The sequence below is a fragment of the Polyodon spathula genome, chromosome 4, assembly GCF_017654505.1.
Source record: "Polyodon spathula isolate WHYD16114869_AA chromosome 4, ASM1765450v1, whole genome shotgun sequence".
NCBI lineage: Eukaryota > Metazoa > Chordata > Actinopteri > Acipenseriformes > Polyodontidae > Polyodon > Polyodon spathula.
Window position 1 is genome coordinate 92,017,388 of NC_054537.1, and position 12,593 is coordinate 92,029,980.

Consider the following 12,593-nt stretch of genomic DNA (forward strand, 5'->3'; position numbering starts at 1 on the left):
AATTGTGTCAGTACACGTCGCATTGAGCCTCAGACATCTGGCATACAAATATACTGTCGGGTAACTGCAAAATTCTCCATAGCAGCAATGGCAATTTCGTTTTGGCAGAAATTTATCAGCAGCGTAAAAATACTATTCAAATCATATGCAAACAGGTGATTTTTGAACATCCTGAGTAAATCAGAGAAATTGTTAAGAAGTTGAACTAGCTTTGTTTTCATGATTAACATGTAAATGATAGACTTGATATGGTAAGGATCAGTCTTCCTTATTTTATTCCAGACTGTGGGCTGAATGTACATAAACAGTGTTCCAGATTTGTGCCCAATGACTGTCAGCCGGACCTGAAGCGGATCAAGAAAGTGTATTGCTGTGACTTGACCACGCTGGTAAAGGCACACAACACTCAGAGACCGATGGTGGTGGACATGTGCATTCGGGAAATAGAAGAAAGAGGTTTGAATAACTGTTATATATAGACCAACTTGGTACAGTAGTTAAAAACTTTAATGTTGCAATGTTGGGAACTGAACTAGCAGTAGAGTTAAATTTAGTAGAACAGACATTCCTGAAATGAATTCAAATCCCAATCGTATCTACCGACTAACCTGAAGGTCATGCACAGGGTTCACCCCAGAACCTTCTCTGAAGTTAGACACCAGACTAGTCTGTTTTCAGTTGTCATTTGGCTGTTGCAGCGCATTCTAGAAAAGGGACTAAAATGGCCAGTAAAACAAATGTGTATTTGCAGGTATATAGTAAGTGGATAATAAAATTCAACAAAATTTGGATTTGTGTATCTTATGCAAATGAATTTTAGGGGCTATTGCAATCAACCACCACATGTCCTATTCAGATTACTACCATTGGGTGAATAAATAAAAGAAACTAGAATTAAAGAAGTTAAAAAAGACCAAAAGGAAGTAGAATCAAATCATAATAACTTTTGACACATGTCCCTTCATTGTCTGGTACATTATGCAGTTTACTTGAAATATTGTTTGTAAAATTGGTAACAATGCATTCAAATGTGCCTTTGTTTCTTCTCTGAGCATGAACCCTTAATATAGCTTCCTTCTGTAGCAAGATTAATAACTTAATATCTTTATAGTGTTGCAGGGCTACTGAACCATTCCTGCGTCTCAGGCCCTATCCACCAAGAATGCACAAGACGACACTCTTAAAAATGCTGTGTGGTATAAAGATATAAAAGGTGCAGTTTTATGTAGATCATAATTTGAGGCATTCTTTGTCCTAGGTTTGAAATCCGAAGGCCTGTACAGAGTCTCTGGGTTCACTGAACACATTGAAGATGTCAAAATGAGCTTTGATCGAGGTGGGTGATTTTATTATTACCATGGCCAACGTTTTTTTCTCTGATGAACACTTTACACTGTATTTTATACAGCCAGGGATATCATCACAGAGCACAATAGAGAAATGTAGAGCATTTTCATTTCAGTTCAGTTTGCACTTAAAATATGGGGAATCAAAGACAAGTATGTTCACAATAGCATTAAAGTGATCCTACACTGATACATTCACCTCACACAAAATCATTCACTTGTCTGTTACCTGTGTGTACTGTCTGCAAAGACGATTCACATAAAAGTATTTCAAGAATTTCCAAGGTGGGGACCGCCATGAAATGTTTATTAGAATTGATCACAAGGGCCAAGTGGAGGCAAGACCACTGTAACTTGACTACTGATGCTTTTTAACATTACAATAATTGGGAGCCTGTGACATGTCTTCTGACGGGAAGATAAAAGAAAAAAATGTTTTGCAAGGCTGTTGCTCACATCATATGACTTTATGTCACAAGATCCAAAACTAACCACAGTCCATACATAATAGATTGTTCCTGCCATTTGAAATCTAAATTATTTCCCAGTTGCTTAACAATAACTTATTACATATCAGCACTTTTTACATAAGCATAATCTGTTTTGTATGTGTTATACTACATGTACAAATATGTATAATGCATATATATATATATATATAGGAATGAAATACCAAGTACAAAAACAAAATGTCCATGCAGTTTAAAATCACTTGAGCTCCACCAGTACGTGAAACATGTTTTTCAAAGCTGAATAACATTTTGGATTTCCATTTGACATTTATGAGAATGTTCTTACCCACTCAGCATGTTGCCAGACAATAGTGCTGCTTGTTTCTTTAGCATATGACATTCAAGATCCAGTTAAAGTGAAGACTGTACAGTACTCAGTTATTTGAGTGTTGGTTGTCAGAATAGACAATATTACAAATGTATTTAAAAAAGCAAAAAAACTAAACTAAACTGATTGCAATGCTTGAATGAGGTACCAGTGTTCACATCCACATATCAGTGAAAGCCCAGACAGTAGCATGCGTTTATACACCAAACTGCCTCTGTGTAGTTGCCTGGACTCTGCATCACTTCTAGGAGCACTGTGGCCTCTTTTGACAGGACTGGTAATTTAGAATACTATACACTCCTGAATGGGGCATGCTTTCTGTGTAGATGCCATCAAGCTGTAGCTGTTTTGAAGCAAGTCTTAATTATAAGGTTTGGATCTCTGTGAAATATGTGTGTTCTTTTTAGTCTAGATAAAAGTTGTTTTAATCAATATTTTGGGCATCATTTAAGATTCTGTTGAAGTACATTTGTTGCATGTTTGGAATGACTTCTGGCTTAAACATGTATTATAATAAATATCCCAGAACTTGAAACTCTTCATTTGTTGTTATGGTAACAACAGCAACAGGGTTTTTTTCTATGACTCATATTTACTTCAGTCCCTCCCTCCATTTGTCTGTTTACAGGTTATATATTTGGAAGAATATCAGAACTCCTATGGGCCACTCCTATCAGCCTTTTAAAAGAAATACTGGTTAATAAAAATAATTAAATTAAAATAAAAAAAAAACAATGTTAGTACAGTATGAACAATTCTGTAATGTCAATAATTTATTCAATTAACGTTCTTCTTTTAAATAAACTGTGCTGTCAAACAGAAATCATATCTTAGTTTCATACATGAATAGCATGCAATTGCTTTTTTTTCTGGCCAGTTTTGTGTCTTTAACACAGATTCCATTAAGAGTAAGCAAAACTTGAAAGATAGATTTCAGTGTATTCTTTAAAATGTATTTGCTGATGTGATAAATTAAGTGTATTTCTGTCTGTAATCCTTCATTCTCTTGCAGATGGTGACAAGGCTGACATCGGTGCAGACACGTATGCAGACATCAATATCATTGCAGGAGCTCTTAAACTGTATTTCCGGGACTTACCCATACCGGTTATTACCTACGATGTCTATTCTAAATTTATAGAAGGCGCAAGTAAGTTAGAGTATATATAAAAAGAGCTGGATAATATGAAGACAGCATTTTTAACATGCATTACATCAATATTGGATTCCATATATTTTTCTGAAGGGATTTAATGTAATGTTTATAACACAATAAAGTGAATAATTGCAGGATTTTCTTTATGTTGTGTGCCTGACAGTTGCATGCCAAATTATTGGCTGGATTTGTTAGAATTAAAATGGCTTACCTGTCCTCCTGTTTTAACCTATTTATAATGTAATTAAACTTTGAGATAAATCAAAATGTATTGCAATGAAATTGCTATGCTTTATAAAGGCAATGTCACCACCATTATTTTGATTTAATCTAGGCATTGGTTTGGTGTTGAGTGACCTATGGTTGATTAAGAGCAATAGCCCTGGTCCCCAATTCTTAGAAAGACCTGCATGCATTTAGCTTTAGAGAGTTAGTGGGTGGTATAGTAAAACATGCCTTTATCACTTCAATATGATAAATCTAATACATACAAGCCATATGAATATAAGTCTGGCTTCCTACCAAAACAAATTATGAAAGTTAGATGAAAAACTCAATATAAAATGTAATACATAATTGGCAATCATTGTAAAATATAATAATAATAATAATAATAATAATAATAATAATAATAATAATAATAATAATAATAATAATTTTATCATTTTAGAACTTATTAACCCAGACTCCAGATTAGAGGCGATTCATGGGGCCCTGCTGCTGCTGCCCCCTGCACACTATGAGACACTCCGGTACCTAGTCACTCATCTGAAGAAGTAAGGACATTGTTCTTTGTTGTTTGTAATAACTTTGTTTCTTTATCTTGTAGACTAGGCATCATACAGATCAAGTCAATACAGCTTTCTTACAGTGGCTGTCAGGTATTTGAGTTTCATGCAAGAAACGATCTAAGCCATCCAGGGGCCATGGCCCTTTAAGGATAAGACTAATTTATTTTTATTTTACTTTTTTTTTCAAATTAATACAGTATTTAGTTTCAGATCCTCAGATCTATTCTACAGTTGTTTCAGATCCCATTTGTGTGACTGTTTAACATGTAGACATGGACCAAAGAGCTACCAGCAGCTGCCAACACTGTACAGTAAATTAAATAAACAAAGTACTCTCTACAGTGACAGCGGTGCCTTGCAGTCTTTCACATAGCAAGAGGGCACGACAACAGGGATATTTACTGTTATTTAGTGTTCATTTACATTTTCAGCAACTAAAATGTAGTGTGGGTCTTTTTAAGTGTGGGACTGTGGAGTCAAATGTGAATGCTTACTTATGGAATTCAGCCAATTGTAGTACAGATGGATAAAACAATGCTGTAACGATAATAACTGTGTCATGCCTGATGGTTTGTTGTTTCAGTCTTTGCTTTGGAGCAGGTGCTTTCTGAATGACCTCAAATACATACGTTGAAGCATTGTATGGGTTATATAATAGACTTGATTTGATTCCTGAAACACAGTCTGTTTGAGGGTGAAGATCTGTTGAATACTAATATGCTTTATAACAGGTTTATTTATTTAATTTCTTCTTCTTCTTCTTCTTCTTCTTCTTCTTCTTCTTCTTCTTCTTCTTCTTCTTCTTCTTCTTCTTTATTGTTTTAATGTGCTGCTGCCAACTGTCATCTGGGAAAAGGGGGGCCTAGCAAGAAAATAAAAACAAATCTAGATCAAATCAATCTTTTTTTATGTAATTTTTTAATCACCAATTTCTTTTTTATTATAGGGTAACTATGTACGAAAAGGACAATTTTATGAATTCTGAAATCGTGCTGCTTGCCACTGTCATCTGGAAAGGGGCCGAGCAAGAAATATAAAAACAAATCTGGATTCAAATTCAATCTTGTTTTATGTAATTTTTTATCACCAATGTTCTTTTTATTATAGGGTAACTAGTTACTAAAAGGACTTGGGATCGTCTTTGGACCAACATTAATGCGACCTCCTGACCAAAACACACTTGCCACCTTGAATGACATGAGGTATCAGAAATCAATCGTGCAGCTCTTAATTGAAAACGAAGATGTTTTGTTCTGAACAGATGCATGAGGTGCATCAACCCCTGCTGCAGCAGCTTTGCAAATGATTGCATTGAAGTACTGCGAATGTTTCTTGTTAAGGGTGATCAGCTGGACTTAATGTTCTGCAGTTCTGCAGATGAATGCAAATTATGTTTCTCTGTCTTATAGACATGTCTCTGTTTGTAAGGGTCAGGCAAAGCCTTCTGTCTTGTATCTTTAAATATCAATCACACAATAGGTTATACGTTGTGGGCATTGCTTCCATTTTGCACTAAATCCATATTTGTATCTTTGCATCATTTGTGGTATTTTAGTAAGACACATATATGTGGTGAAAAATAAAAACCTACTTGATTGTGTTGTACACCTTCTACAATGCTAGAGTCTCATATTTCCCCAAAAACTTCACACACATGACCTTTTTCACAAAAAATTAGCTCATGAGTAAATTCAAAGACTGGTTTGAATGGAAGTAAAGTCAGCTATTCATAACACGATTCTAAATGAATGTTTTGAACGGCAGCCAAAACAAGTTTAACAAGTATCATTTACTTCAGGAAGTGAGCAGTTATTCAAATGGTTTCTTCTTAAAGTACATTTGAGAGCAACTCAAGTATCACCAGGATTAAACTGACCGTTTGAATGAGCAGATCCAACCTGTCAGTAAATGTTAAACCCTGTTTCAAGCACCTCGTTACAAAAATAATAAAGTTAGCATCATTTTATTTGTGGGAAACATGTGTACCTTGTACATTAAAGGGTTAAAACTCCAGTGGCATATAAATATGGATTATCATATTCAAATGACTCAAGTAGTTTTGAAAATACACCTGTAGTGCAAAGGCAGTAATGACACATTAGCCAACTAATTCTGGAGCAAAAGGAGGTTGTCCTCGGGAATAAAACTTCAATTTTGCTAATGACTTGGAGACTCCCTAGACATTGGGTAAGTCCTCATTCTAATTCTGTACAAACAAGAACGTCAGCCTCATGAGGTGTTGGTGTTAGTTAAAGCTGAAATTTGGAATCAGGTCAGTTTGCTAAATCCTGGTATTAAATAAGCATATTGTGTAAAGTACACAGTGAAAATGTGACATAATTATATCTTTAAAAACAAAGAAGAACAAAACCAAAAAACAAGACTGATAAGTGTTAAAAGTACAGGGAGGGCTTTGCCTTTTATGTATGTTATTTCTCTTAATTTAATTTACTTACCTAAATTAGGTAATTACATTTTTTAATATAGATGTATTATGTATTAGAAGCATACTTGGTACCTACTTCATATTTTGTATCAGGCTAAAAGTAGCCCAAGCATCTTTCCAGAAAATACAGCAGCTCAAGCTGTTTGTGCAGCATTCTACACATTCAACCATTCTTCCATTCAAGTTCAGTTTGTTTAACTGGGTCGGCTTATTTTGTAAAACTTGCAAAAGACAAATGATGAATTGTGAATAGAAACAAAAAATTAACAATGTGTCTCTCAAGTTTCAAACTATTAAAGATACAAGGACAGTGGGCAGTCCAAGCCCTGAATTCATATTTAGCACTTTCCTCCTCTTTTGCTTAACCCTATTTAATCTGCTCGTAAAACAAGGTCTATGGTTCAGATGTCATGTTTCTGTATTTATATGAGTACTTTAAAGAAAGAGTAATATTTTCAGTGATGCATATAAGTGATGTACATTCCTGAGTGGCAGAAACTAAAGAAGATACAGTTACCAAATATGTATGTTTCCAGTTGTGGACTCATTTGAAAGACAATGAAAAAACGTACAACACAGATCACTGATTAGTGACACTGTGCACTGAGTTCCAAACTGAACATTAGGCATTTTAATTTTAATATTTGAATATGTTTGTATGAAAATATTGTACAAATACAGTAATATTATATTTATTGTAGCTTGTTATATTTATGCAGATAAATGCATTTTGCATGACTCTGTTTACCAAGTGATTCATGTCAGTAGGTGCCTTTTACTTATTTTACATCTACTCTGAAATGCTATGGAGAGGAGCTGCATAGGTTAAAAACTGTTCGGTTAAACCTCTTGCTTTTTTGTTTGACATTTACATTCAACCTTTTTATTTCTATGATTAAGGTACTTTCTATAAAATGTGTGAAAACAAAATGTTTGTGAAAAGATTTGGATTTCAGTTTGTAATTTATAAAAAAACAAACAAATGTAGATACATTGATTAAATGTGTTTTAAAATGCTATTGTTATATTGTCCTTTTTAAGGGGTATTTAATAGACGATTTACATGTGTATGTGACTGGGAGATAGAGGATGTGTACAGTACATCTCTCTGCATGCACATGTATTGTGTATATCTCGTACATGTGTACCAATATAAATATCTCTTGAGATATTGCTCTTCCACTTGGAATGGGAATTCCTCAACATGGGTTCTTGGTCATTGTAGCCTACCCTCTGCCCTGGCCTCTGATCCACTGAGCTAAGGATGGCAATGTGATTTATGGAATTTTTCTAAGTAAGTGACAGCATGGCCACTGTAAATCAAAGTTGTAGGAGTCACAAGCTTTCCTTGAAATAGACACTAACACACACACACAGTGAATGTAGGTTGCTGTGTACGATTGAAGGCTATATCTTGGGTGCCACACTTCCAGTAAACTAAACTATGCATGTGCATTTGTTATGAGATCCAGTTGTACATGCTGGTGAGTTACTTGCTCATGGTTCTGAGTTCCGACACCTGTTCCGACAGATTTATTCATATTATTGACAGCGGAGATGTGCTGTGTTCAGTGTTACTGTACTAACATGCTTTAAAGGATCAGGAGATATGGAAAGTGTACAAGCAGGAAACAATGTAAATCATAAAACGTGTGCAATTCTCCATTCTACAAGCAAAAACACTAGGTACTCATTTACTCTGTAGAGCACAATGAGTAGGTCCTATGGCAGGAGTCAAGGCTTGGCTTATTACACTATGTAACACAATTTTTGTTCCTGGGTAGTAACAACAAGAGAATGAAAGGAACAACATCCAGGACCCTATTGACAGTGGTGACAAGACAGTAAAAAGAAGGGAGGTCATGATTGTTGGGGACTCCATATTGAGAAACACAGCAAGTTCAGTTCGCAGTTTGGACCCCCTTACTACAACAGTGTGCTGCCTTCCGGGAGCCTCGGTCAAGCACATCACTGAAAACGTGGACAGGCTCCTAGAACGAACAGGAGACGACCCGGTAGTAGTCGTCCACATCGGTACAAACAACATTGGAAGAGACAGACCAAAATCCCTGCAAAACAAATTCAGAGAGCTAGGAAGGAAATTAAAAGAGAAAACCAAAACTGTGGTATTTTCTGGTATACTACCCGCACCTTGCAAAGGACCATATGGACAGCTGGAAATAATTAATCAAAACGAATGGTTGAAGACGTGGTGCACACGGGAAGGCTTCACCTATCTTGATCATTGGACCACTTTCTACAACGAGGACTATCTGTATAGACGGGATGGACTGCATTTAAATAACAAGGGAACTAGTCTACTTGGAGAAAAGATCCTCGAGCAGGTTCGGAAGCATTTAAACTAGAAAGGAAGGGGGGAGAAATCAACAAAAAAACAGAAGGGAGACCACATCAAAACAAGAACAACAACTCAGGTAAGACAACCATTAAATGTATTTATCTAAATGCTAGAAGTATCAGAAACAAAATTCTAGAACTTGAAGCTACTGCACTAACAGGTAACTATGATGTGATAGGTGTTACAGAAACGTGGTTATCTGAGAGTGATGGGGACGAATATAATATTTGTGGGTATACACTGTATAGGAAAGACAGGCAGGACAGAAGAGGAGGAGGGGTAGCGCTATACATAAGAAACAGTCTTGAAGCCCAGGTGTTAAACCTGGACAAAGAAAATAAAACCGAATCAATATGGGTCAGAATAACGGACAAAAATTCAAAGGGCATAATAATAGGAGCATGCTATAGACCGCCAGATTCAGACGGTGAGCACAATAATCTGTTATACAATGACATTAGAAATGTGTGTAGCAAAGGAGAAGCCATACTAATGGGGGATTTCAACTTCCCCCAAATAAAATGGGAAAACCCGGTGGGTAGCGCGAAGGATGAAATAGAAATGGTGGAAATGACAAATGACTGCTTCCTAACACAATTTGTGAAGGCACCCACTAGAGGGGAGGCATGCCTTGATTTAGTCTTTTCAAATAACGAAGATAGAATAACTAAAACAGAGGTCAGAGAACCACTGGCAAACTCAGACCACAACATGGTCTCATTTGAAGTGTTTTTTAAATCCTCAAAAGTAAAGACTAAAGCTAAGGTTTACAATTTTAGAAAAGCAAACTATGAAGGCATGAAACAGAGACTAACAGAAGTAGATTGGAGTAAAATAGAGAAAACACCCACAGAAGAAGGATGGTTGTTCTTCAAAAATGTAGTACTAGAGGCGCAAAACAATTATATCCCTAAAGTAGACAAATCTAAATGTAAAACTAAATTGCCAAAATGGTTTAATAGATCAATTAAAAAAAATATTCAGCGAAAAAAGGCACTTTACAGAGCATTAAAAAAGGACCAAAAAGAAAGTACACAGAAAGAGTACACAGAACTGCAAATGCAAGTCAAAAAGGAAGTTAGAAAGGCCAAGAGAGAAATAGAAATGAACATTGCTAAGGGAGCTAAAACCAATTCCAAAATGTTTTTCCAATATTACAACAGCAAGAGAACATTCAAAGAGGAGATTAAATGTTTAAGAGATACAAATGGCAAAATCATAGATGAAGAAAAAAAAATAGCAAATATATTAAATGATTACTTTTCACAAGTTTTTACAAAGGAAGATACTGACAACATGCCCCACATGTCATCCAGTTCCTATCCAGTTTTAAATAACTTTAGCATAACTGAGGCAGAAGTGTTAAAGGGACTAGGAGCTCTTAAAATAAACAAATCCCCTGGGCCGGATGAGATCCTCCCAGTAGTACTCAAAGAAATGAAAGAAGTAATTTACAAACCGCTAACCAAGATCATGCAGCAGTCTCTTGACACAGGGGTGGTACCGACAGACTGGAAAATTGCAAACGTAATACCGATCCACAAAAAGGGAAACAAAACTGAACCAGGTAACTACAGACCAGTAAGCCTGACTTCTATTATATGCAAACTTATGGAAACTATAATAAGATCCAAAATGGAAAATTACCTATATGGTAACAGGGTACTGGGAGACAGTCAACATGGTTTTAGGAAAGGGAGATCGTGCCTAACTAACTTGCTTGATTTTTTTGAGGATGCAACATCGATAATGGATAATTGCAAAGCATATGACATGGTTTATTTAGATTTCCAGAAAGCTTTTGACAAAGTCCCGCACAAAAGATTAATTCTCAAACTGAACGCAGTTGGGATTCAAGGAAACACATGTACATGGATTAGGGAGTGGTTAACATGTAGAAAACAGAAAGTACTGATTAGAGGAAAAACCTCAAAATGGAGTGTGGTAACCAGCGGTGTACCACAGGGATCAGTATTAGGTCCTCTGCTATTCCTAATCTACATTAATGATTTAGATTCTGGTATAGTAAGCAAACTTGTTAAATTTGCAGACGACACAAAAGTAGGAGGAGTGGCAAACACTGTTGCAGCAGCAAAGGTCATTCAAAATGATCTAGACAAGATTCAGAACTGGGCAGACACATGGCAAATGACATTTAATAGAGAAAAGTGTAAGGTACTGCACGCAGGAAATAAAAATGTACATTATAAATATCATATGGGAGATATTGAAATTGGAGAAGGAATCTATGAAAAAGACCTAGGAGTTTTTGTTGACTCAGAAATGTCTTCATCTAGGCAATGTGGGGAAGCTATAAAAAAGGCTAACAAGATACTCGGATACATTGTGAAAAGTGTTGAATTTAAATCAAGGGAAGTAATGTTAAAACTGTACAATGCACTTGTAAGACCTCATCTTGAATATTGTGTGCAGTTCTGGTCACCTCGCTATAAAAAAGATATTGCTGCTCTAGAAAGAGTGCAAAGAAGAGCGACCAGAATTATTCCGGGCTTAAAAGGCATGTCATATGCAGACAGGCTAAAAGAATTGAATCTGTTCAGTCTTGAACAAAGAAGACTACGTGGCGACCTAATTCAAGCATTCAAAATTCTAAAAGGTATTGACAGTGTCGACGCAAGGGACTTTTTCAGCCTGAAAAAAGAAACAAGGACCAGGGGTCACAAATGGAGTTTAGAAAAAGGGGCATTCAGAACAGAAAATAGGAGACACTTTTTTACACAGAGAATTGTGAGGGTCTGGAATCAACTCCCCAGTAATGTTGTTGAAGCGGACACCCTGGGATCCTTCAAGAAGCTGCTTGATGAGATTTTGGGATCAATAAGCTACTAACAACCAAACGAGCAAGATGGGCCGAATGGCCTCCTCTCGTTTGTAAACTTTCTTATGTTCTTATGTTCTAAGTGTTATTTCCTAATTGCTTATGCCTCAGAAGTATAGAAAATGCCTATTATTCCCCACAAACTTTGCTTTTGTGACCAGGACAGTGATATTTCAAAATATCACTATTTCCAATGGGAAAACGGGCAATCATTTTATTTGTGGGAGTGTGGGATCAGATTCATTAAGGCAGAACTTATTGGAGGTGGGGTATTTGTTGCATGGTTCACCCCACTCATTACACCTTGTCTGCCCAATATTATGGTATCCCAGAACAGATCGTTAACCCATTTTGAAATCCATGCAACAGATCTTAATGTGTGCCCCAGACCGAAGTTTAGTGTTACACCAAGTATTATTAATTAGTCACTAATGTGGAATGACTGGGAAGGGAATATTTGTTCCTCATAAATTAAAGAATGATATGACATTGCTGCCATTGTTTTAAGCAGCTTTTGAGAATAAATATATATATATATATATATATATATATATATATATATATATATATATATATATATATATATGTGCGTGTGTGCGTGTGTGTGTGTGTGTGTGCGTGTGCGTGTGTGTGTGTATATGTGCAGTATATATAATGTATTAATTCATATTGAACTTATTATTGTTTATGTCAAAAATATGATAAATATGATATAAAAATAATAATACAATTACATGCAGGGACAGAGTGAAGGCACCCACATGTCTCATCAGTCTATATATTTATGTAAGTTACATTTACATTTTTAGAAATAGC

At 35.8% G+C, this 12,593-nt stretch overlaps 1 protein-coding gene across 3 annotated transcripts in view; it reads left to right on the top strand.

Annotated features, from left to right (window-relative positions):
* chn2 (chimerin 2) overlaps nucleotides 1-7,544 on the top strand; it is a 92,264-nt gene extending 84,720 nt beyond the window's left edge. For 2 of the 3 annotated variants that reach the window (XM_041249045.1, XM_041249043.1), the window contains 6 exons: nucleotides 283-456; nucleotides 1,259-1,336; nucleotides 3,199-3,336; nucleotides 4,013-4,118; nucleotides 5,080-5,122; nucleotides 5,262-7,544. In XM_041249045.1, coding sequence (XP_041104979.1) covers nucleotides 283-456; nucleotides 1,259-1,336; nucleotides 3,199-3,336; nucleotides 4,013-4,118; nucleotides 5,080-5,122; nucleotides 5,262-5,390 — 668 coding nt within the window. In that variant the 3' untranslated portion in view covers nucleotides 5,391-7,544. The remainder of the gene's footprint in view (nucleotides 1-282; nucleotides 457-1,258; nucleotides 1,337-3,198; nucleotides 3,337-4,012; nucleotides 4,119-5,079; nucleotides 5,123-5,261) is intronic. The other variant, XM_041249044.1, reaches the window with a different exon arrangement.
* The last annotated feature ends 5,049 nt before the right edge of the window (nucleotides 7,545-12,593 follow it).